Raw genomic sequence first — 27,895 nt, 5'->3', positions numbered from 1 at the left:
TAACTGCACTTCTGTTTTTAGAATCAAGGTTTTTTTTCTGGTAAAAGTACACAAATTTGCAGATTTTAAAGGGGGAGTTGTGATCAAGGCCAATTTTGTGCCTGTCCCAACGTTTTACACCTGTTTTAACGATTAATCTCTTACTAACAGCATCGCAACAAAATACACAGGAGAATGAGATCCAATCTATGTAGCAATCTTTCTAAAGATCAGACAGGGATGATCCATGGATTTCAAAAACTCACCGTTTTTGTGTAGAAGTTATTGATCACATAACCAGTATGTTTGTTTTATTTGTTTAATACACTTCCGAGATAAACAAAAACATATATGTACATTAAATTGCACTATAAACGTTATTATTCTTGATTTCGTGTCATTATGTTGATTTTAGTGGGAGAAAAATGCAAGATTTTTTTTTCAAAAAAAGATATGAATACTGATATGATTGTCGTTATATAAATATATAGGATAAAGACTGAAAAAGCTTTGTTTGGTTGATTGTTTTTTTTCTACAACATGAATCACCTAACTATTTGCAGTCTCTGAATGTCATTTGAACTGCATAATACCTAAATACTCAAAACCATACAAATGAGATAAATATACGCAACACCAGGATTGAAGCCATAGTTTAAGACGTGCTGTAGGCAGGTTAAAAAATAATGAATCTGTACATTTTCTAGTAATTTATTAACTTAAAACGTGCAAAGAATTCATGATGAAAAGTATATATGATTTTACCAATTTAGACCAAAAGTATCAGCATTGCTGAACAATACAATACAATACAATATAATACAGTATGAATCATGGAATAGTTACCAGGAATACAGGTACTAACATAAATTCAACAATTGACATGTTATCTTGATTGCATTAAGCCTCTGCCTCTCATAATAATAAGCACCTTTCTTAATTTTACCCATTATACTTGAATTCTTTGCAGACATAAATCAGGTAGGTCGAATACTATTGAATCGTTCAATATATTTTACTGTCGTATAAAGTATTGAAATAAATACATTTTTGTACTGACTCTAACTCATCAGCTTTATTTTTTTGGCGCATTTTGAAGGCTTATAAATTGTTATAAGCAGATATTGATATCGTTTTATGTGAACAATATACCGTTTATATATTTTGACATATGAATTTTGTTGTTTTATAAACATATAACATAATTAATCAAAACGGTATATGAATAACACTGCAGGAATTTGAAGAAAATGAAATAATTTTCGAAATTTCGATTTAATTAATTTATTTCCTAATCCCCACAAAACATCCATAGTTTGATATTTCTTTAGCATATTTTTTACCAAACAAAAGTATAATTTCATAGATAGTTAACGATTCATTTGATCAAGTACGCATGGAATAAACTGAACATGCCAAATATTTAAAAATAATACAAATGCAATTTGATCATAAAGTGAAATGCGATACTTTCAGATTAGATTTTCTTTTATAAACAGTATATGCAAGCATTTACATTGATGCCATGCTTTTTATAACAGTTACGAAACCTTCCATGAAGATGCCAAGTAGACACTTTTTATTGAAAAAACAAGGTAAATCCCCTCCTTGCAATATCTGAAACCAAACGTAATGCCAACCTCTGTTAGAAGAGCAGGGATTTGCAGGACTGCAAGTGGATTTAAAAGAATATTTTTTTGAAGTTACCTAACAAATCAAATACATATCGAAAATAAAATTTCGAAGCGCATCCAATGCAATATATTACACATAAAAATATAATGGTCATTAACTAAATCACTAGCTATAAGAACATATAAAAGTGACATAAGGTGCTCCGGAAGTGTAAGCATGTCTTGTTTCGCCGACGGGACCCGTCATATTGGAATTGAAAATAATCCGATAATAGTCGAGCAAAATAACGTAGCTCTCCGACACGAATCACTAATGAGCCCCGCAATGTCAGGCCTTAAATATTATCAATGATAAATACCTTAACAATACATGTTTAACCTACAAATTTTTGATGATCAATTAGATTAGTTTATTTATGAACAGATCTCGTGTGTATGATCTCTAATGGATCAATTTTCGAAAACAATTAGCATATGCAAACCACTGATATCGTTATCAGCAAAAACTCTCCTATACCACTACGCCAATGATAAATAAATTATATGATGAATGATTGACTCATAAAATTGTTTAAAGGCTAATTAGATTAGACCCTTAACCCTTAATATGTATCTACATCGAAATAGAATTAACATGGTATTTTAGTCATATATGCAAAAAACGGAAAAAAAACAGCTTACATTAACATTTTTATTGTATTAGAAATTTGATGTACATGTAGGTCTTTTATTGATTTTCTTTCATTCTCATTTCTTCCTTGGTCTATCAAAAGTTCTAAGTGGTTTTCCTAGGTGGGGAAAAATTGAAGTCAGTCAAGATAGGATGCCTCAATATACAAGTTACCTTTACATAATATCCACAACACATTAATCATTAACATCATTAATTATATTTTAATTAGGTTATTGATGAATACTGGTAGTCTTTATTTACATATTGGATTTACATTTTCACTTCATAAAGTAATCTTGTCGTAAAAGTCAATTAATACAAGTTGTCCTTTAGGCAGGTTAATCATTAATACAAGTTGCCCTTTAGGCAGGTTAATCATTAATACAAGTTGCCCTTTAGGCAGGTAAATCATTAATACAAGTTGCCCTTTAGGCAGGTTAATCATTCACACAAGTTTAATACATAATTTAACTTTATCTGAATATTAAATTTGATATTCGAAAGTAAGTGTTTGCATATCAATTATTGGAAGACGTTACCTTTTGGATACTGTAGTATTGCATCTTATCCATTTTTACGAAACTACAACTATATCAATGATATCAAATAAGTGGCGCAATGCAATTATTAAAAGTCTGATATAGAATATAATTTTCCTTCACATAAATTATACCAATTAACAAGAATTTTGAGATGTCTTGGAAATTCATATAGAAATAAATATTTCCGATGAGAAAACAAGTGTTTGATATTATCTCTATGTATATGAGTTTTTTTTTTACATAAAGCTATATATAGTAAAAATACAAACACAAATGTTCATTCCAAAGATATTTGACGGGAAAGACGTATATATAGATAATTGGAATTTAAGGGTTTTTGTAAGGAAACAAAACCGGTGACATCAAATGTCTTTTAAAGATATAATAAATGTGTCACAAAATAAAATATATTCATGTATACATTTAAAAATATTCTAAAGCGACAATGGATGGCTCAAAGAACTATTTTAAAATTTCCTAACAAAATATGTTGCACAAAGTTAATGAGCTATCTCCCTTTATTAATGAATTTCAATGCTTCCTTTCTTTTAACTGTTGCAGTTAATCAACAACCAACATTCATCTTTAAAAAAGGATGTATTTGTGGTATGAAATGGTTGAAAATGTTTACAAAGTTGTCGTGTGCAACCCACTGTATGATTTTTGCATGGAAACCCTCCTTATAAAAACAACATTAGGTCTATATATCAATATAAGAAGCCACCTTCATCTATCTATATTTTTCTTGCCTGATATCTTATTCCAGAAATTCATTCTTCACATCAAAAAAAAAAGTTTTGCAAATTATCATTCCAAAGGTAAACCATCTGTAAAGAAAGTAACATACACATTGTTGCTATGTATTTTAATTCAGTTTTGAATTACTACATTTTTGTATATCTGTGTCAACTGTCTCGGCTTTAAATTGTGCTTCTATTGTTTTTTTGGTGTACTGAATTCAATTTCACAATAAATAAGTCGCCATTTTATGCGCACCATAGCATTTACTTTTGGACCTGTTAATTACTACTCCACTAGGAATAGCATTTACTTTTGGACCTGTTAATTACTACTCCAGCTAAGAATCATGTAAAATTTGATACATGTATTGATGGCGCACATATTTTTTTTTAATTTTCATATTTTGTTTACAATGCTAAAATAAAATTACAAGTGGCTCCTCAAACTCAAAGACTCCTTTGTACATAAGAGATATAAATTAAATATATTGCACTGTAAAATTTGACATTAAGGGAGATCACTCCGTAAATGACACTAAAATACAATAGAATCTGTTGGGTTTTCAATGTGAATCATCTAAAAATGTGTAGCTTTTTTTTTGGGGAGGGGGGGGTTATCAGACAATACAGAATTTGCATGATTCTTACAAAGAACACTGTTTAAATTCTTAAATGAACATAAAAATGAACTTCATTCAATAATATATATCACTTTTTTTCTAATTTAGAGCCATAACGCAGCTCAAAATAAATAAATTAGAAAATTAAAAGTAGGATAAATGGTATAGACCATCAAAAAATAAAATCTAAAATGACATACTATTAACAATAGATAGCAGGCAGGTTAAGCTCAAATCATGCAGTTTCACGTGTACATAAAAGTTCAAAACAATTATGTTAATTAAAGTATATTATATTATATGCATATTGTGCATTTAATATCATGAATAAATGAAGTGTTATGCATGTCGTCTAACTTACGTTCAAGGAACCTCTTTATAGTTAAAACATGCTTTTTGATGTATATAAGATCAAGCTAATGTCATTTTTTCATACTATGGTGCTACCGTTAAATAAACCAACCAAGAACGTAGTTTCATTTCTCCTGAGGACAGAGAAATGTTTTCATTGGTTAAAAATTCAATATGACCTGAAGTCACATTTCATCCTTCGTCTGAACTGCTGCCCTCTTGACATTTCTGGAAGAAATCTGAAACAAAAGCAAAATACTTTAAACATTGTTTTCGCGGATTATGTCAAATATGTATATCCGCAGTAATCAATATTTGCGGATTTAAAGAGTGAAGTGCGTGAAGGGGCCGAAAATCAAATTTTCGGGTAAAATATATTCTGTCCACCGTGAAAATAGCAAGAATAGGTATAAGGGAAAATGATACGTCAACAGCAGTCGTAGCAATTTAAAAACAAAAAGGCAACAATCAGTATATGTACGCTTTATAGTAGATACCAATACGAAAAGCATAAATAAAAAATTATTCATCAGCTGCAAATAAAGCCTAAAAGTCTGGACATTCCAAACAAACACACACATTGCGCTCAAATACCTATGAAGAGTAATCAAGGGAACCAAGGTTATAACGGTAATCATAAAATTATGACAAAATATGAGGCATACATTCTAAACAAAACGTTTTTAGTTGAGTCCGAGTTGCTCATTTGCTTTTGTTACTTTGTATGTATGATTTTAGTTACTTTATATTCTCTGTTGTGTATGTCTGTTTTCCATGTTTGGTCTTTGTCCCTGGATTACATTCTTTTGATTACCGCTATAACCTTGGTTTCCTTGGTTAATCTTTCAGAATTTTACACCTCTGTCACAAACCCTGCCTCTTTATGCAAATCAGTATAGGATCACGGAAATAGATTTGAGAATTTGCAATGAGTAGTGCTCATGCGCTGTGTTTTTTTTCACATCCTGTATAGCAGAGCATATAAGCTAGCGGAGAGATATTTAGAAACAGAACGCGGTGTTAGGTCTGCGGGAAAACAGGTTTTTAATATGACGTGAACATTTTATATGTTTGAACAGATTTTATGTTAATGCATTGTGGGAGGTAGGCATGTTCATATACATCCAAACCATGTTGTGAATAAGTTTTTTTTAGTTTAATATGAAGTAAAGCGATCGTTGTTGTTTCAGACTTTTTTTTACTGTCACGTATTTTGGCTTCATAGATAATGTATTGGCCATTTGCTATACAAGTCAACAATGCTCCTGCATTGTAAATGCATTTACCTTTCTTTTTCAAACCAGATAAAACGAAATAAACATTTTACCAGCATAATCAATAAATTGGCCATCCTCTGTTTTTGCAAAGTCTAAAATCTCTTCGACTTCTTCGTCTGTCATTTTGTCTCCGTATGTTGTCATACAGCGTCGAAAATCTCGTACGGAAATTTTCCCTGTTCCGTCTTTGTCCAGAACTTTAAACGCATCCCGTATGTCACACTCTTCCTCTATTTTTGTGTAAATACCACCTCGTTTTTTCACAAATTTTTCTACTTCAGCAAACGTCAGCCTTCCGCTCGCTGTAAAAAATTAGACAATTGGAGTGAACATAAATTATAGATTCAGTTTTATGAAAATCATTTATCTTTCAAGTGATTTTTATCACAGGAATGTATGTTATGCCGTACCATTTACCGTGTGTACTATTGATAACGAATTAAGAACTTTAAAGTAGTTTTGTTTACAGTTTTTAATGGAGTCGTGATACCCCTTTACTTTTGTTTCTTTGTAAATATTATGTTAGTAATGTCATGTTCTTTGTTCTAAGAGTCTGTTTTTCCTGTCCAGTCATTATCTTGGAAATATATTTTCTCCTGATTTCCGCAGGAATTTCGTTCCCTTTTTTTACCTGAGGAGATAATTCAGGCAGCTCGATACTGTTGCTAAAGTATAGTTAGCACATACATTCAAAACTGAATTGAAAGGTAGTTACATTTTGAAATGCCTGTACCAAGTGAGGACAATTGCGGTTGTTCTCAAATTTCTGGTGTTTGGCCTGACATTGCCATTTGTTACAGGTTTTATCAGTTCGGTACTTTTTTATGGTCCTTCATTTACAACATGACAAATACGTGTCTGCACCTAACCTAAACCGTCACGGGTTACTTTCCTCGCTATTTTTTGTCGATATCTGATCATTCCTAACTCATGAATTCAACATTTCCCTTTATCCTCATCATTTGATGTTTCGTGATCGCACCTAGGGATCCGCTTATTTAGGTTAAACTTTATTCTTGAAACGTCAATTTTAACCGTCTTATAAATGATTTAATGTACCTTAAGCTTTAATCGATTCAGTTTAAATCTTGGTAAGGGTAGGTCTGGTCTAAACTGAACCCAAAATAATCCAAAAAACCTGTGTAAAGCAGACATTGTGTAACGTTTATATGAATCTATGTACAACCTTGATTGACCGACGACTTGTGAAAACCGACCATTTTTTAAGATCCAAATTTGGTTCGGTTTAGACCGACTTCACTGAATTTGGCATTTCTAGAATACCAAAAATAAAAGAAATGTTTAAGGTGAATATTTGTATAAAATTACATCACAGCTTCTAACTACCGTAAAGCTTTTCTTTTTTTATTAATAATTTTAATGTAATTTTAATGTAAGTCAACTGAACTTATGATTTCTTTTTTGTATTAGAAAAGGTAGTCCTTTTAATTGTAATCAATGAAGATAAAGTAATAACCTTTGAAGAACTGAGTCCGATGAGTTACGTCTAGCATTGCCATACAGAGCTAGATAGTTTCGTATCGTCTTGCTAAACTGCAAGTATTGTACCATCTCCTCTAATATCTTAAATTCATGCTTTTCTGGTTTCGACATATTACTCTAAGTAATACTTGTCCCAATAATTTGCGCCAGGAAAGTTACAAGCAGCGTCAATAAGTCAAGAATAAGAAGAAAAAATGGGAGATAGCAGGATTTGTTTTTTTTTTTGTTTTTTTTTTAAAGTGAAGTTCAGTAAATTTGTTGTTACTTTAACAAGTATGAAGAAAAGATGAGTGTAAGTTTTTGAAAATTCAAGTTCAAAAAAAGAAATAAATGTATATGAGTGATTAATTAATGAAAGAAAAAAAATTGATTCAAATATAAAACAAAAGTTATACGAGGAGAAAGTTGAGACGCAAAAATTGGGTACATTTCACACAAATAAAATTGTATGTATTCAACTTTGTCCTCTAACAAGTTACACCTTCATTTTCACTTTTTTATTTTGCCCCTTCTGGGGCATAGGCCGCTTATATGCTGTCTCCATTTCACTCTATCCTGGGCTATTCTTTCAAGTTCACTCCAATTCTTTCCATGCTTTGTCATATCTGCCCCAAATCATTTTTCCAGATCTTACATGCTACCTCGTTTCCTATGTTTTTGGGGGTTCCACAAAAGGGTCTGTCGGTGGGTGATGGTATCCTTAGTGTGTGCCCTAATAACATCCAGCGTCTCTGTAGAAGCCCTCGGTCTACATGTTTTTGTTTTGTTTTATCTCATAATTCTGGGTTGATTTTTGTATTTGGGCAAAAGACTTGGACGATGCATCTTGAACAGGTATTTAAACAGTCCTCCATTTTTCCAAACCTGATACGATACTAAGCTTTGTGGGTCTTTAAAGATCTTTGGAGTTCCTGATGTTGCTCTGTTGTTTAAAAGTTCCCCTGACCTTTTAAATTTCAGATTTCACATCCTTATCTGTACCGCCTTTCTTATCCACTATGCCTCCTAGATTTGTGAAATTTGTGACATCCTTTAGATTGATTGATTGATTGATTATTGGAGTTTAACGCCCGAGCAGCAATATTTCAGCTATATTCAGGCGATGAACATCTAGGTTCTTCTTTTAGTTTAAATTGTTCTGTTTGGTGGGTATTGGTCCTGAGAACCTTGGTTGTCTTCTTATTTATTCTCGAGTTTGAGCTGATATTTCAGATATTTTGTTGTTGATGTTGTTTTGCATTTGGTGTTGGGTATGCAAAGTGTGAGTTATATCGCCTACAAAGTCTAACAAGTTACGCCTGCCCCACAAAAAATCTGTTCCAGACACTCATTTATTTTTGGGCCCGACATTCGTTAAATATTTCGGTAATAAACAATAATTTAAAATGGTGAATACTTTCTTGGTTATTGTAATGAAATATCTAGGTGTTCAAGAGATTTTAATGCACTATTTACGACGGTAGTTTGCAGCTTCCGTCATTTCTATAGTGTCGCCTTTCTTTAGTATAAAAAATAATCTATATAGCTATATAGGGTCGTGCTTTCATGTCATGTTTCGGTGTCGTCAATGAGAAAATAATACAAATTGTTCGATTTAATGCAGAAAATAAATAAATTGGAGTATGACCAGGAAGTGTAAAGATTCTATCATCTAGAAGTTCAAATTAATCTTGTTCTAAAGTAATTACATCAACATACATCACTGATTTCAATTAAGTGTCACTACTTGACCAACGGCTTCAGGAAAATGCTTCATTTAGGTTTTTTTTGTTTCGTGTTTCAAATTTTGATACCATAAATAATGACCTATGTTATTATATACGTGAATCGGAAAATAGCAGTTGGTCAATGGTAAGGTAATGGTATATTTACAGTATTGTGAATCTAAAAATCAACCGAAAATGAAAATTTTCGTAAGCAATCTGGGAAAGACATTACAAATTAAAATATTTTTTAACAAGCCCGCGAAAGTTGGTAGACTCTTCTCTTTCTTCTCCCTATCACAATATAACCATTGTCTGGAAGCACAGTGGACGTCTTTTGAGCATTCTCCAGTAACATTTAATCCATGTAAATCTCATGCCGCCCGTTCTGTATGTATTTAAATGTTGTTTTCAACCATGTCATTATCATAATCACTTCAAATGGACTGTCCAATATAGCCCTTAACATGACGAGTACATAGCAAATGATGAAGGCAGTACCACTTTTTAGGGGCAATCAATATCGATAATGCTCTCTACATAAAGACTTATTGTGTGTTTCTTATTGAAGATTCTTACGAGGTTCATATTAACGTATGAAAATGCCCTCTTGATATTTTGACGCACATAAATAAATAAACTAACATGTTTTGACCAAAACTAATGAGATAATTAAATGAAAAGAATGAATAACAAAAAATATGATCACGCTGTTGAAGAACGCCCAGATTTAAAAATGTGTGCAGAACTTGTTCCGCGGACGAGTTAAATTTTAATGCGTTCTGGGCACGAGTGATTATATTGGGTCATTCACGATTATCAATTTATTATCCTGTTTATTATATAGATTATCTCATTTGCTTGTTGCTATTTTCAACATAAAATTAAAATTTCGTAAACGGCGGATTGATATTCTTGTTCTACTGTTTGGACGTTTGGCAAGAGAAAGTCCAGGAGTGAAATTGCCGAATTTATTTCACAGCGTGAATTATCGACAATTTATAAAGGGAACATTGGGTAAATCACTGCTATCTATATAATAAGAACAGCTCACTATTCTCATATATAAAATATAAAAACAAAATTACTTTATAACTATATTTGTAAAACGCGATCTATACCAATAGGTATGCATTTCATTTCGTCAGTGTAGATTGCTATCTCAAATGATTTGAATGCGAGTTTATGATTTATGTAATTATATCATACCGGCCACATCTAGTTCCTGACGTGCCTCTTCTAAATCTCTCTCCGATGGATTCCATCCAAGACACCGTAGAAATGATCCAAGGTCTCTCACTGACATTTTGCCTTTACGCGACACAAACATTCCAAAGGCTTCCTTTAGATCTACAATAAATAAATAATGAACCGTTGATTATTAGATAAATACATACAGTGAAACTTGTCCTATCCAAACTCTATTCTCAGAGAGTGGTACAAAACTGGGCAGATGTATAATGTATAATTGTCTGGACAACTTTCACGTTCACAAAGTGTGAATCACAGCTTTCTTGTAAAATTTGAAATGATTCAAAATCTTCTCACGTGATGCAGCTTCTTGAGGAAATAGTATATTAATGAATACGTTTTATCTAGAGACAGCACATTGTACAATGGTGAGCTTTTGAATTTGTGCCCAATAAGTCATCGAAATAAACAAAAAACGACAGAAGGCATATACCAATAACAATATATAAAAAAAAAACACAAACAAAACGCAAATTTCCAAAATATATATCAATAAGCAGAATATGGTTTGAAGTTCTCATTCGTACTATGTTCGATAACAGAGTTAGATTTATTTGCAACCCCTTAATTCCAATTGAAGCGTCATGTTCTTTTATACATATCATATACTGCCAGTCATATTCACCCATAAACAAATTATATTCAAAATAATCCTGCACTTGAAGGGCAAAGACAAAATTACCCGACCTGATAAAATTGTAGAAAGATGTCAGAAGGAATAGTCAACTGGAAATTCGTACAACAAATGTCAGTATCAGGGTAAAACCCGGAAGATTCAAACCACCGCGATAGCCCTGACTTGGTTCAAACATTTCAAAATGGAAGATGGCTTAAACAAGGTTTTACGGAGCCCTTTACCTCCCACTTTAATTCCGGTAAATTTGAGCAAAAAGGGGCCGCATAAATTGCCACTAGTCAAAATCGGAAAGAAACTGTTGAAAAAAGGGTTCAGAAGATATGAATAATATGTTAGTGAAAATAAACAAAAACTTAATTCAATATAAAATTATGTTAATCCATTCCACGAGGTTCAAAATAAGTCTTGAACTTGAGTCTGGTGAAGGTGCGTCAAGTTCACGATGAAATGCCAGAAGTAACCAGATCTCAACCTACCTTGTTTCTGGTCTTCGTTTAATTCTTTAATGTCATCTAAACTCATAGATCGTTTTGACTGAAAAAAAGAGACGGAGTAGGTTTGTAAACTTCTGAATTTACATATCTTTAATATAGAATATATGAATACAGAGAATAGGGACCATATCAATTTACTCTTCCAATTTTATATATATAAAATGCCCTATTTCCATAAAAAAAAACATGCCTCGTTCCGCATACACCTATGCTCCGTTCAATATAGAAACATTGTCGTTACATAAAATAAATATATAAAAAATCATATTGTTAATACAGTATATTATATTTATATAAATAAAACTTTTAAAACCTCAGTGTATGGAATCAATTATTTACATGATGCCCAATCACCACTTATTATATGTCCCAATCAAGGGGAGGTTATTCAACTCAGTCAATGTATCAATTTCAACTCAGTCACTGTATCAATTTTTTTTAATTAACGCAAAAAGAATGTGATGATTATAAACAAACATGTTTTTGGTCCAACACTATTTTTTTAAATTAGCATGACTGTTTCATTGTAACACACCCTTTTCAAGAGTTCATGGACCAAACCTTAGAACATTTTTAGATTTGCACTGAATTCTGAGAGACAGTCCATTTCATCAGAAAATGTCTGAACGAAAATGTTGTAATCCCATCAAACGGCACATAACGCTGTCAGCTTAGCTCAGTAGCATAATAAACATATAATGAGACCAGACGAAAGGAAGCCAATTTCACTTAAGACCACTTCCAAAGAACATTACACAAGGTCCGTAAGCAGATTACACCTGAGTTTTTCTATTTATAGTAACATTTCACTGTCTGGAAGCTTTATATAATTAACTGATGACGTCATTTACACATCACAGTGATAATTTAGTTGACGTTTTTTCTCCAATTAGATTGGAGTTGTCTCTGTCAATGATATGATTATGTAGAATAATGGTATTTTAATTTCATATTTGTCAAACCCTGTTAACAATTTCATTCATGAAAAGTAGCAAATAGTGCGTAAAATTGTTAAAGAAACAATAACCATATTTTTGGTTCAGCGTTGAAATTCTGTATTAATTACAAACGACTATTTTATGGGTGATTCGGAAAACGTCGCTTGTCGATTCTTGTTATATAAATACATAGGGCGAATCCGTCGTCCGTCGTCGGTCATGACTTTGTTTCAAGATGAAACATGTAATTCTGCTACTTGGCTTTAACTAAAACACTATCTCGGGGATCATGACATTCACGTCATATTTTCAGGTATATTTTTTTTTAAATGCAACGCTATGTCAAGCTGGTCAATGTTCTGAAGTTTGTAGGTGGTAAATAACAAAATATCATACTATGTATTTTAATTCAAACAAGGTGCATTTATGTTCATTGAAATACAAATTATATTTGCGTTAATTGATTTATAGATTGATTCTTGTTTTCCTATGACAGATATCTCTTAATGCCTAGAAAAGCAGAGGACGCTTAACCTACCGGTGCAGCTGATCCATTCTTCCAGTGTTTAGTGGAGTCCGAGTTGCTCATCTGATTTTGTTACTTTGTATGTATGATTTTAGTTACTTTATGTTCTTTGTTATGTATGTCTGTTTTCCATGTCTGGTCATTGTCCCTGAATTACATTCTTTTGATTACCGCTATAACCTAGGTTCCCTTGATTACTCTTTCAAGATGAAATAAATGACCAATCAAGCAGACTCTGCTTTGCACTAGACCGACACCCTGTGCTGAATGTTACTTGTACTATCCCATAGAAGCTTTGATCTACAGGTAGTCATATCACCTACTCCGAACATTATTCTGACTCCGAGCCATCCAATCATTACCTTATCTCTTCAATACAGCATGAGAAGTCGTTACTATTAATTTTTAAATTTTTGTTTGACTCCATTGAAAATCGTGTTCACGACTACCCGCATTCAAAGCAAGCACGCTTCCCTGAGACCACAGCTTGCAATCGGATAATAGTGAATAAATAACTGTTAGGTCATTGAATAAAACAATATTCTAGGTTAAAAATGAACGGTGTTTTGAATCTTTGTCTATATCTCCATGTGATAAACAAATGTCTGTATTCATTAAAATAAAATAAAATAAGGGAATTTCTGCTCGCCGCTGTAATCAGGTAATTTGATTGGCCAACTGTTCGTGTTTGAATAGTGAGGAAAATCAATAATTGCTTAGCATGTAACCTGGCGTTCATAACAATTCCATTCACAGGGAAACGTGGGCTACAACGTTTATCTTATTTATTAATTACAAGGTACTAATATATTCAATTACCTCAAACTCTCAACATTTTACCTAATTAAATAGAAGAAGAAATAATAGAAAAACAAGGAATGAAAAAAAGAATAAATAAAAATAATGTATTATCTCAATAATAACATCCTTCAGTATGAATAAAACAGCAGAAAATTTATACATTTAAGTATAAGTCTGTATAATAATCAGGAGCAATGGTGAAAATCATGTTAGAAACATGCAAAAACATCTGACAGCTTTACTAAGGGGTGATTTCTCTTTTACGAATTACCAGTTCTACTACATAAAATCTGCATCACAATATTTGTTTATAATTCGTTTCAACAGAATGTCAGAAAAATGATTTTTGTCGACAAAGTTACCTGAACTTGCAATGTTCATTTTCAGTTTATAAAATCCAATTTACCAAAGTGATATAGAAATTCGTTTGTATTTTCTTTGATTCTGACGGTACAAACAGATGAATTGCAGTGTAAAAACGGTGGGTTTTTTTTACCATATGTCACAAACTACCCCAGTTTCACAAAGACTAAACTTAATTATAAATAAAATGGAAACAAAATAAAACTCTTTTTTGTCACACTTTCAATACGTTTTAAGAAAATAACCCCCAAGAGTTTAAAGATGTCTTGACTATTGTGACGTATTTCCTCGATGTGTCAATACAGTACATCGTCACTCTGGCAATTTTATTAAATCACGCAACCTGTCCTTTAAGTGTTAAAAATTCATTAACCGCAGGAACTGGGAAGAGCGAGTTATTTGTTAATTAATCTTCATTAATCAATCATTATTTTTTTAAACAAGGCTTTCAAAAAAGACGTAGAATGTCTTTTACTTGGTGAGCACAATGAACCCAAGGTACTTCAAAATTGATAACGTTGGTAAGTGTGCTATTCGTTTCATCGATTTTCTAAGCCGCAACATGCATTCTACCCTTACAATATAATTCACATAACCAGTCTTAGGTTTTCATTTGATCGTTGATCTTTTGAGAAAAAAAAACATATAGATTGTACACCAAATTAGCACTCCGAGAGTTATTGTTCTTGATATGGTTTAATTTGGTTGCAATTAGTGGGAGATAAATGCATGATTTTCTCAAACTACGGAGTTGAGTATTGGAACGGCAATTGTTACGCAAAAATATAGCATATGTTTATTGAAAAATTATCGTTTTTTCGATGGTTTTTTCTGAACTATGAATCATTTTGAAGTGGGCAATCTGAATTGTATATGGACTCGTACTTAAGTGTTTAAACTAGAACCAATCATTGTAAAGTAAGCTCGTACCGAAGAATCATTAATATCGGTACAATACGGACAATAATACAAATGTTATTTTTAGTCGTGTAAACTACATTGTATCATAAACTAATAAAATCAAGTCCATAAGAATAGCCAAAAGAAAAGTTCATATAAATGGCAACAAAGTGTGATAAAAAATAAACGAATTAAATAAACTCAAGGAAATAGTCAAAAAAAAGTCCATATAAGAAATTGAAATATCAGAGCTTACTCGAAGATGTGTTTAAACTTGTCGAAATCCATTTATTGATCTTCAAAAGTATTTACTATTTTGTATTTCGATTATATGCCGGTACATCACACCAAATCTGTTCTTTTTTTAAGAAAAAACGAACTCACCGACATAAAAATTCTTTATACTATAAACAATCTTTTTTTTCTTCCTATATTTGGAATAAATAATAACACGTCTTTCATGACTCACCTTTCAAGCAATCAAGTTATCAATGACAACAAACACCTAACTTACGTATAATATTAAATATAATGTCGTATATTATAAAATCAGAAAAAGGTAAGCAAATGTAATGTGAGAAACAAATTCCATCATCGGTCAATGCAATTAGTTGTGTGATTTTGAGTTCGTTTTTTTAGTAAAATTGCTAATCTTAAAATGTGAAACTTAACATGAACAGAACATAAATGTTACAAGAGGCCCTTGTAATTAAATCTATCATTGCAAGTTTTACGTTTATCCTGGACTTGACTTTTTATGAGCAACTCGGTGGATATTTCTATAAAGGCAGATGACGCTTATTTGTATTACAATACCGACGCAGTTGGTCCATGCTCCCAGTTTTTAGTGGAGTCCAGTAGCTCATTTACTTGTGTTACTTTGTATGTAATATTTTGGTTTTTCTATGCTCTTTAGTGTGTATGCTGGTTTTCCATGTCCGGTCAGTGTCCCTGTATAACTTCTTTTGATTTCTGTTTGAATCATGGTTTCTTTGATTACACTTAACAGCGCACAACATTCCAAATTATTTCCAGACACTGAAAATAGCCCTAACAGGAAATGGAAGAATCTTGAAATGTAAAGGGAAAGTACATAATTTTTTGCAACAATATCCGATCTAATCGAAAACCGTATTTTAATTAAAAACTGTCGAAATATTTCAAAAGGACTAGTAGCGGCGGTTACTTATAGAGATGAAATTAATGAATGTCTATATATGGCAATTACAATATCCAGTGTTTTTCGTCATTTACATATTTCTGTCCTCAATGTTATCCTTTACATTTTCTTCAATAACAAGCTGGCTCGGAATTCGACATTTTGCATTTTATTTAGCGTCAAACTCATTTTGAATAATATGTTCATATTTCTGATAACAGAAACAAATATCCATGGAAATATCAAAATAGAAAGACAATATAAACTTGGAAATCCTGGAACATATTAACAGGTGAAAACAGAAAAAAGAGACGATCTGCATAAAATATATAGCAAATACAATCACAAATATAAAACTTCAGGGATAGAAAAGTAAAGCACTTGAAATGTAAACTCAAACAAAAGTGCGAAAGTGACATCATGAGCTCTTATTTGACAAGTATTTATAGATCCACCAAGGCGCAATTAACAAACTAAAATAAAGTTAAACCATCACCCACCATTCCAAATCCTCGATACTCAATACCATTGAAAGTCCAAGTATTCAAATATTGTACATTGTATCACTCATTCAATGGTTTCATCGTTCAAAACCTTCTGCAAAGGTCCTGACTTGGTACAGGCACTTCAAACGAAATTGTGGGTTAAATCTATGTTTTACAGCGCGCTAAACCTAATTCTTTCATTGCGACGTGACTATACCAATGGTGATTAAAAAGTATTTGCGTGCTTTTATTATAATCGTTAAATTATCGGTCGCATCAACACAAAGAAGATTTTACAAAAAAAAAAACAATCAGTACTCATTGTTGTAGAAGAAACTGAGAATTTTTTTTCAACCAAGGACTGATATCCAAAAAAGGATTTTGTAAGAGACCTTTTAAGACACATTTCCTCAAACCCCTGATTCAGCAGTCTGTTACGCAGATATATAAATACCATGCAGGGGATGAACAAAATATTGATGCAAAGTAAAGACAATTGATAATATTAAAATTGAAGGTTTCTCTTATGTCACAAATCTTAGTGCTGAGGTGAGATTAGATGTTGGTCCAAAAGAAATGCAGAACAGTCTGTTTCTGTAGTTTCCTTTATCTCGAGGATTTGTGGTTATATTAACGGTAACCATTTATCAAAGAAGGGTTGTTGAAGGACAATACATCATTAATATATATGTATGTGAAATTAAAGGATATAGCATGTCAGGCATACATCAATGCAGTACAACACGTGCTACCTTTAAAGTACACATATCAACCTCACGCAACTTAAGTATATTAAAGAGTAATCAAGGGAACTAAGGTTACAGCGGTAATCAAAATAATGCAATCCAGGGACAAAGAACAGACATACACAACAAAGAACATGAAGTAATTAAAGTTGTAGATACAAAGTAACAAAAGCAATTGAGAAACTCGGACTCCACTTAAAACTGGAAACATGGACCAGGTGCACCGGTAGGGTAAGCGTCCTCTGTTTTTCTAGAAACACCCGCCGAGTTGCTCATACAAACTCAAGTCCGGGGTAGACAAACTAGGAAAGGAAAACTAATGTGCATTGAGTTTGTTACCTAATTCACTAATCACCAGAATATCTGTTTCTTAAATGACAGCCATTGTCTTGTATTGCACTTTTATGATATTGGTTCATAATGAAAGATGGAATCATTAACGAAAAATAACTCAATTAGTTAGAATGTAGACAAATATGGATAGATTATGTTTGTCATGCAATAACGCAATCGTTGAATGGAAGTTTCCGAGATCATGACATTATTCTGTCTGTCGTACTATGAAATTGACAAAACGGAGAATCATTCTTATAGGAAGATGTAAATAGGACAATGCGAATTGCGATACGAAATAAAGAGAAATATTTCAAACCAAGATTTTGTAATTAAACAATAACTGAACACAATTTTTGAAAACCGCGGAAATCGATTCCCACGTAAAGAAGTATGCCAATGCCACTAGACATGTTTAGAAAAAAACACAACCTTGTTACAGCTTTACATATCAATTAAATTTTAATTCCCAACATTTCACAGTGCTGATTATGGATGCAAAATGCAATGAAAATCTTCCATTTTATAATATCTTTATCATGTAAACTAGATATTGTCATTTTCTATTTGTATTTTATGCGAAAAGATGTCTTGCTTTTAATACTGAACTAAACTTATGTGTATGATGAATCTGCATGCATTTTAATTGCAATTATCATAAAACCATGAAGTCACGTGAAAAGACTTCCATACATATATAGGTAAAATGTTCATTTGATTTGGTATGAACCATTGGATACGGGCATTTGGACCAATGCTATTGGATTGATGCAATTGGACGTAAATAAATTGAGCATTTGAAATTATGGTTGTATAAACAGATGCTATGGAAAGTGTAATGCAAGTTAATGAAAGGCAATTAACACTAAAATCCATAATTTCTTCACAACGTCATATGAGATCGGTAAATATTATCAATATATTACATGAAATTAACCAGCTGAATTGGTATGAACAGATAAGGAAACTAAATATTGAAGTCCTTGAATACCCTCTTGAATAATTGAATTAATTGTCATAAAATCATATAATTCTGTTTATTTTCCCACGTTTAGGGGAGTGGTTGAGCGGTTACAAACATTTTAACACCGCCACATATGTAATATGCCTTTGCTAACTTGTTTCATATATTCATTGTAATTTTATTTATGTTTTGTATAGATTAAGTCGGTTTTTCATCTTCTGTGAATATTTTCACAACATTTATGGTGGGACCTTTTACAGCTGGAATTATGGTATGGGTTTTGTCCATCATTGAATACCGTGTGGTGACCTGCAAAAGTCTAACAGTTCGTTGCTTGGCATTTACTAGATGGCTATCTCATTGACAATCACACCATATATCCTGTTTTATATAAGAAAAAAAAACTCGAGTGGGGTTTGGAAGAGAGTAATACACGTTGATTTCAAAATCACGAATTATCGCAAGAAAAGTTCTTTTAAAAACTACTCACTATAAACTCTCTAAAATATTTCAAGTGTATTACTGAACGTTTACAACAAAACAGTACGGACGGAATAGTCTTCCCCATTCTATGTATAAATCGATTATTTTATATTAATTATCATCTAAACTTACCTTTGTCATTGTATCCACGAGTAAGCGTATATGCTGACAATACATTTTTATTGATTTTGAAGAAACAGTATCCATAAATTATAAATCATTCACTAATATCTCTTTTACATTGATATGAAAACAAACTTGTTTTGTGATATTAACTGTTTACCTATAATCAAATCTTTGATTGACACATATACAATGTTATGTTCCGGAACATGATTTTGATTTGGGATCCTCTTTGATACTCACAGTTTTCACTGAAAACGATATATTTTAAATTCATTTAAAATTCAAACACACATGTGCGAGGGAGTGTCTCGATATTGAAAAAGACAAGCAATATACCATAAAAAATTAACTTTTCGTATTCACCAACTACACGCTTATTTAAACTATGCATTGTGATACGAAATAATAAGAAGCAATTCCCCATAGTCTCCATTCCTCATAGAAAATCTAAATTCCCCATACAAACCTTATTTCATATTTTGTTTCTTTATTATCTTTAATGCCTTAATGTTTTATGTTTAAATGCTTAAACATTTTATCAAAATATTAGAAATATCATACAAATAACTGTTAAACTGATTTTCCGATCACCCCATTCAAAACTTTATATCCCATATCAAATCGCCATTTCTCCAAATAGAATTGAATTGAAGTTACTCCATAAAGGTCTGCTTCTTCGGAAATGCCACTAACCAATTAATATCACTAACTGTGAAATACTCACAAAGACAAACCAAATTAAAAACAAACAAACAAACACACTTGGTAAATTCCTACCTTAACAACTTTATGCTGGACGCTACATGGTGCAGACGCCCGTCTCGGTGCTGATATTCTAATATGTTTCATTTTGTGCTGATTATGTTCCTTTTTATGTAGAATTATTTTATATTCCTCTTATCAATGATACAGAAGTCCGCTTATTGACTGGAGGTTACTTTTTGTGTTATAATAATTTAACAATGTCACTATATAAATTTCATCGAATGCCCATCAATTGAACAGTTATCACAAGTGTTAGACTCACTAAGTTTTACAGCGAATTAAGTTTGGCGATTAATCAGCCTCCTGTACAGTTCCGACCTTAATTAGACGCTTTTCATCTTTTCAATACAGTCTGAGTTCCAGATATAGATTGTGGTGTTTTAATCGAAGAACCTATATACACTTTTATAGCAATATACACTTTACTCTTTAGAGACCTATGAATTAAATTCCACCTAGTCCCGAATTTAATATGAAAAACTATGTCTTTCCTGGAGTTTTGTATGTAACATCTTATTGCATACTCTAGTCTATATTATTAATCTATCTACCGTTTCGATGCACTGCCAAGAGTAACTCAATAATAAATTGATTCTTTTAACGTATCCGTTGTTATGATGTTAATGAATTATATTGTTTATAAGTAAAGACTAAATGTAAAGACAAAATATGTCAGTCTTTTATTCTTTTATCTGCTGACTTTATTTATAATCCCTGGACTGTGGTAACTGTTGATAGTTGATCCACAAATGTAATGCGTTATTTGGCATAACGTTTATATAACAATTCCTTTTTTTGTTTTGATAATAGTCCAATACTTATGCTATATTCATTTTCACTTCAATATTCTGTATTTCAATTGTTTGAAAAGTGAGTCGGCATATGCATTAGTGGTTCGCATATACAGTACCAAAAAAACTTCGGAATAGAATGAAAATTAATATATTATCTACTGTGAATATATTTTATCGTTAGTATGAAATCACTACACGGACAAAAAAGTGCTACATTTGAAATTATCGGAAACATTCGGCAATATAACTCAAGTTATTTAAATCCACCAATGAAGTAGATTATATTTCATATTTTAGCAAAAAAGCTATTTTGGCGATTCTAGAAGCAAGGCATATTGAACAGAAGAAGGTCCCTCCCTTCCTTCAATACGGTAATAAACTTCACTTACAGTATGTTTCCAATCACCAATGTCTCCTGACATGTATACTTGCTCTATTTATAACTCTAAGTCACTCTCTTGATTCAATCACCTCGAGTGGTTCTAATACTAAATACCAATAAAAAAAAACTTGGTAAAATTATCAAATATTTCATTATTCCTAATTTAGCCTGTTCCGGTTACCTCTGGTTAAACCTTCGTTCTGTAATGTTCAGAAATATCTATTGGTATTTAATATTGAGCATATTATGCTATAGATAGAGAATGTGCTACACTTTATTAAAGAAAAAACATGTTCAGCGTTGAACCATAGGATATCACATGTTTCTATCAAATAGACGATTCGGTAACGTTCCTTATGTTTATAAAAAACTACAAAATCTAAATTCCTTCTATTAGTAGAGTTAAAAGGTTTTATTACACATAATCAGTTATCAAGATAATATTACTATCAACATGCGGTAGCATAGGAAAAAACCTAGATGATAAATCACCAAGAAATTGTGTATGCCAATCTTAGTATTTTAATCAGGGTACTTGCACACTCAATATTGTGAGAAAGAGATAACATACTATATTTCGGCAATTGTTTATATCCCGATCTTAGGATCGAAATTATTCACCCGTCAATTTATCAGCTGATAAAATATAATTTCATCCAGAAAAAATATAAAATACTTTCATATTGAACTATACTTGCATAGTATTGTAAATTTCTACTCTCCGTTTACTGATCTCTGAATGTATTCACTATTTTGATTTAGGTTAAACGCTGGTGTATTTGTTGCGAGTCACCATATATGTTTATTTTACAACCTCACAAGACTGTTAAAGTCAATAAATACAATACTGCACTACAGACTACATGTACCTGTTGACAAGAATGCTGAACTCAACATTACCAATACCACTATTATTGTATTTTCCTAATAATTTGGAAATGTTGAATGATATAACTAAGCAAGTGTTGGAATTAAGTTGAAGATTTCACAATATATTGATCTTCTCTAATAGAGGATGTAACAAACTAATCAGCTTTAAAGGATCGTTTCTTTTCGATATGTACATACAGCAAATACTATTTTCTAATTATCTCTTCTCATTGGAAAATGCCGCCATATAAATATACGCAGTGCATCTAGAATTACAGTGACCTTATCAGGTTATTATTTGCTTTTAACCATAAACATCATCAACTGATGATTATCGTCATACATTTCTGTAATACATTCAAGTTTTTTTTTTCTTCTCTGTGTAGCTCTGCATTGAGACCAGGCAAAAATCTTCTAATTAGAGATTCATGCAATTCATAATCGCAACTTTTTTTATTGGAAATCCTTCATTGGGCCTCATAAAAATTGTATGGGTCAATAAGAGTGCAAATGCAAATTGGTCACTGGAGAAAGTTACACTTAAAATAAGGTTACGTTCTACTATAGAAAAGTACTGAAAAATTTCCCAGCAGACTGTTTACTCTATAACCAGTCAGACATTATTGCACTATTTTATATAGCAGATCCAAAAAATAACATAGGAAGGACGTGACTAATTTATTTAAACAGGTTCATGGATTAATTTGAGATAAGTGTATAACTACTGCCTGGCTTATTAAAAGACCCATACTAAATATGATATCCATTTGAACTTATTTGTTACTCACACAAAAAAGAACTTCAAATGACATATTAATAATTTAATTATAAAAGTACATTATTCTGTCTATTTAGTAAATACCTTCTGGTTTCAATAATTAAGTCTCTGTAAGAATCAGACTGTGCGTGAAACACTAAAGAAAAACCGCAATTTTGAAAAGTTAATTTGGCCATTTGCACAATCAAGAAAACAAGACAAGATTGTCCATACCACTTTTGTAAATTGAGTTAAAATTTCGTTAAAATACACTGAAAATGGACATTTGAATGTCAGATAACTCAGTCAAAAACCTAACTTTTTTAATGTTCTATTGAAACAATTTCCCACCAAATTCAGTGAATATAAATATTATAGTCTCTTCTAAAAGAGAAAGCACCCTTGAGTGAAATTATATGGTTAAAACGTTTTTGATATGCATGTTCATGATTTTTCCCATTTTGACTGATTCTTACAGATACTAACACCATACAAGGTCAAGTTTGTAATGTCTGATAATATAAAGGTAATTAAAACAGTTGTATTTACTTTATCGCCTGTTATCGTCTTTGTCTTCAATTTGGTCATTTTTTTCAAAAAACTCACTTGTCGACGGCTCATCTTCTAAAATGTGACTATAACACTATACCTTGATTATCTATTCTGCAAATGAATATAAAAAGTATTATAAAGTGTACTTCTATTGTGAAAAACTTATTAATTCTAAATTTCTTTAACATTCGTCAATGGTTGTCGAAAAATTTAAAGTACCTTACGTAAGCAAAATAAAACAGAGAACATGAACACCCAAACAATCTATTGCCCATCAAGGTAGTTTTGTAAGTTTTAAATTTCCTATTTACGTACACAATACAGGCCCATATGAAGATATATTCAAACAAACAAAATTCAAATAATTCTTAACAACCTTAGCGTGAATCTTACATGCAGTCACACAAACAAACAAACACACACACACACACACACACACACATATATATATATATATCAACATACTATGTTGATCCTCGCCGTGCATGCTATGTATCTACATAGTAATGTACTAGCAAGTAAGATGGTAGAGTTGCCTCATCCCATTAGACTTCTTATATGTATTATATAATACTATTACAGATCCTCTATTGATTTAGATTTACGAGGAAATATCACTCGGTTAACGAAAGCTATATTTTATTTGGCCGAGTGGTCTAGAGCCTCGGACTTAGTGCAGGCGGTGTTGCCATATATGTCATAGAAGAGAAGGGGTTCGAATCCCGCTGAGAGAACGACAAAATTTGCAACGCAAATTTGTAACCTCGTATCGATTCTAGAGTTTGGGGTATAGTTTAAAAATTCACAACGATGTTAGAACTGTCAAATTTGCGATGCAAATATTTGGTGGTTCCCTCCTCGGGGTTCGAACTCGTACCGCCTAGCTGGCCAAGTGGTCTAGGGCGCTGGATTATGTGCAGGCGGTGTTGCCATAGATGTCAGAGCGGTACATGTTCGAGTCCCGCGGAGGGAACGACCAAAAATTTGCATCGCAAATTTGACAGTTCTAACATCGTTGGGAATTTTTCAATATCGTTTGGCTTAGATCCTTCAATCTCAGTTTTCGCTATATAGATGACGTATTACCTTTAAACAATCCTAATTTCGGGGATTTGATACATCGCATCTACCCAAAAGAACTTGAGATAAAGGATACTACAGACACTGTGAAGTCAGTCGCATATTTTGACCTACAATTAGAAATCGATGGTAAACGAAAACTATTGACCAAACTTTACGACAAACGTGATGACTTTTTATTCAGAATTGTCAACATTCCTTTCATCTGTGGCAATATACCTTCGGCTCCTGCGTATGGAGTATTCATATCACAACTCATACGTTATGCCAGAGCTTGCCGAAACTACGCAGACTTTTTGTATCGCGCTAGAACTCTAACAAATAGGCTTCTGGAACAGGGTTATGTTGCTACAAGATTGAAGTCATCACTACAGACGTTTTATGGTTATGGATCATTATCTGTATCCATCAGCATCATGAAAACGGATTTATTCAAAGGGTCATGGTTTTTCTTTCCTCGTTTGTCTACCCCGGACTTGACTTTTTATGAGCAACTCGGCAGGTGTTTCTAGAAAAGCAGAGGACGCTTACTCTAACGGTGCACCTGGTCTAGCTCCCAGTTTTTAGTGGAGTCCGAGTTGCTCAATTACTTTTGTTATTTTGTATGTATGATTTTAGTTACTTTATGTTCTTTGTTGTGTATGTCTGTTTTCCATGTCTGGTCTTTGTTCCTGGATTACATTCTTTTGATTACCGCTATAACCTTGGTTCCCTTGATTACTCTTTCAAAATCAATATTATACAAGTTTTTTTAAAGTTTACTTTATCTTCCCTGTATCAATTTGATCCGATGGAACAGTATAGCGAATAGAGTCGTCACATTCTGAAACGTTGTATAATATTGATTTGTTGTGACATGCATCATTAATTTGATCCTCTATCCTACATAATAAAACCTAGATGAACTGTCCCGTACTACCATACATCGTGTACTAAAAATTACAGCCCTAGCTTAATCCTACGAGGAGGAATGACCCGGCCAGCGGAAGTTTATTTTTATATAGCCTAGCTGGCCGAGTGGTCTAGGGCGTTGGACTTATATATATATAAAGTAAGCATAGAAGGGTCTGAAAAAATTCCAACGAAGTTAGAACTGTCCAATTTACAAATTTCTGGTCGTTCCCTCTGCAGGATTCGAAGTCGTTCCGCTGTGACATATATGGCAACAGCGCCTGCACACAGTCCACTGGACCAGCTAGGCTATATAAAAATATAGCTTTGGCTGGCCGGGTCATACCTCCTCGTAGGTCTAACCTAGGTTTGTAACTTAGTACATGGTGTATGTAGTACAGGTGAGTTCATCTAGGTGTTATTATTTAGGATAAAGGATCAAATTAACGATACATGTCACAACAAGTCAATATTACGCAACGTCTCAGAATGTGACGACTCTATTCGCTACACGGTTCCATCGGATCAGATTGATTCAGGGAAGATAAAGTAGGCATAGAAGGGTCTGAAAAATTCCTTACGATGAAAGAACTGTAAAATTTACATAGCGAATTTTTGGTCGTTCGCTCCACGGGACTCGAACTTGTACTGCTGTGACGATTTATATTAACGATACATGTCACAACAAATTAATATTACACAACGTCTCAGAATGTGACGACTCTATTCGCCACACTGTTCCATCGGATTGAATTGGTGCAGATTCATTGTTACATATGAGTTGTGATATGAAAATGTCATGTGCAGGTTCTGAAGCGATGCAATTATTTAATTAACTTATCGTCTTCATCTGATACAATACAGTAAAATTTGTCTTATCGGTGAATTACCTGTATTCACCGATAACCTTATTACGATAACGATGTGTCACAACCAAACCTGTTTTGCATCGTAAAATTGTTTGCTTTATACCCATGTTCGGTTTACTAAAGTTTTAAATGGATTTAATACGAAAACTGGATATGGGATATATGTCAAAAATACAACAACCCACCATATGGTGCATACGTTTTTTCTTATCTTTTATAAAAAAGCCAAAGAGCATATTTAATCATGATCTTGTTCAATTCACTGTATGTGGCATTATCAACAATATATTGCTTTGCGCATACACAATTTTCTGTAATTTATTTTAGATTTCAGACACAACACTTTCTAATGCGTCCTTCCCAATACAATTGAAGATAAGTTCATTCAGATATATTAAAGTACAGGACATATGTCTTCACATGTATAACGAGCTTCATAAGGAAGTGCTTAAAGTCAGACAAATCTATTTTGAGTAAAGATCCAGGAAACGTTACTGCATCGTTACTTCTACAGATATTATCAAATAAAGTTATGAGTACTTCTATTTGAATGGGAAAATTTCATTGATTCCATTATTTTGGAAAACGTCATTTAAAAGTCTTGTCTCAGGGATATTGGTGTGTCATACTAATGTATCATCGCTCCGTATTTAGACGTTCAAAACATTCTATTTTTGGATTTGCTAAGATTTTTTCAATAGAATGTTAAAAAAGAGGTTTTTGCAGAGTTATCTGGCCTTGAAATGTTCATTTTTAGTGCATTTCAATGAAACTGTAACTAAATTGTCAAAAGTGATTTGGAAAGTCTTAATTCCTTGAGTTTGAGGATGTAAATAGTCAAATTAAAGGTTTAAAATTATGGGCGTTTCATACCATGTTTAACTTACTGCCTGATACAGACTTACACTTAAACCGAATAAAACCACTACAGTGAAAATTCCTTAAAATGATATAATTACAATATTTGGCGAAATATGAAACATTAAGATTCAGCAACCCAGTAAACAATTACTAGAATCAAAACTAAAAAGAATGATCTACTTTAAATTTCTAACGCTTTAATATGTTATGCATATGTTTTAGAACTACTTAGAACATCAGTAAATATACTGGAAAGCTGACTGACAGTTTGATTATGTGAGGTGTTTTAACAAAAATGATAAACTGTTCACAAGACATTATCAAAAACATAGCAAAAACTATATTGTAAATGATTTCAAACTCTTAAAAATAGCTTACATCAGAAGTGAAAAAAGTCAAATAAACATACCTAAATGTTCAACTATATATGATATTTATATCTAACATTATAGAACTTCGCAAGGAAGTATTTACATTCAATAAAACTATTAAAAATCATCCAGGAAATGGAGTGGCATTTTTTTTATTTCGCAATTTAATTAAATCAAATTATGATTTTATATACGCGGAAATGTATTTAATTTTAAAATTTTCCGTAAGCAAATTGAGAATTTCTGTAAACTGAGAACTTGTTTAACCTTGAAATTGTTAAATTGAACACAGTTATAAAGTTCAAAAGGGTTTTCGGATAAGACAGAGTTCTCTTTATATGTAATTAACGCTTTAAGTTTAATTGAGTAATAGAAAATAGACAATATTTGAATTTATCCGGCGTCGTATGACACTTTTAGTTTACATTTTAGTTTTTTGTGCTAGTTTCCTCTATGAACTATGAATTTTCCTATT

At 32.2% G+C, this 27,895-nt stretch overlaps 1 protein-coding gene across 5 annotated transcripts; it reads right to left on the bottom strand.

The window, feature by feature from the left end:
• Positions 1 to 674: 674 nt before the first annotated feature.
• On the bottom strand, positions 675 to 27,535 carry LOC148597740 (neo-calmodulin-like). 5 transcript variants are annotated; one of them, XM_088561400.1, is made up of 7 exons: positions 27,459 to 27,535; positions 23,346 to 23,459; positions 21,177 to 21,275; positions 11,387 to 11,444; positions 10,232 to 10,372; positions 5,867 to 6,118; positions 675 to 4,778 (listed from the first exon to the last, which is right to left on the bottom strand). In XM_088561400.1, the coding sequence occupies exons 3-7, from the start codon at positions 21,207 to 21,209 to the stop codon at positions 4,732 to 4,734; spliced, it is 531 nt and encodes a 176-aa protein (XP_088417526.1). In that variant the 5' UTR covers positions 21,210 to 21,275; positions 23,346 to 23,459; positions 27,459 to 27,535; the 3' UTR covers positions 675 to 4,731. The 5 variants fall into 5 exon arrangements, 4 of the variants coding, with proteins under 4 accessions (XP_088417526.1, XP_088417525.1, XP_088417524.1 ...); XR_015918529.1 differs by lacking the exons at positions 21,177 to 21,275; positions 23,346 to 23,459; positions 27,459 to 27,535 and adding an exon at positions 19,235 to 19,370 and having other exon boundaries at positions 675 to 2,401; positions 2,826 to 4,778; XM_088561399.1 differs by lacking the exon at positions 21,177 to 21,275.
• Positions 27,536 to 27,895: the final 360 nt, after the last annotated feature.

This window comes from Perna viridis, chromosome 14 (assembly GCF_037379345.1).
Source record: "Perna viridis isolate PV_CMFRI_1.1 ecotype Kerala chromosome 14, ASM3737934v1, whole genome shotgun sequence".
In the NCBI taxonomy this organism is placed as follows: domain Eukaryota; kingdom Metazoa; phylum Mollusca; class Bivalvia; order Mytilida; family Mytilidae; genus Perna; species Perna viridis.
Note: the sequence above shows the minus strand (reverse complement) of the source record. Positions and strands in the feature narration are given on the sequence as shown.

Excerpts from the sequence above, each read along its gene's own strand:
- LOC148597740 (XM_088561397.1), bottom strand. The coding sequence starts at position 19,309 with ATGGATACTGTTTCTTCAAAATCAATAAAAATGTATTGTCAGCATATA. Across the intron at positions 10,373-11,386 it reads AAACGAAGACCAGAAACAAG|ATCTAAAGGAAGCCTTTGGA; the intron begins GTAGGTTGAGAT and ends TATTTATTGTAG. Across the intron at positions 4,779-5,866 it reads CCAATTTATTGATTATGCTG|ATTTCTTCCAGAAATGTCAA; the intron begins GTAAAATGTTTA and ends CTTTTGTTTCAG.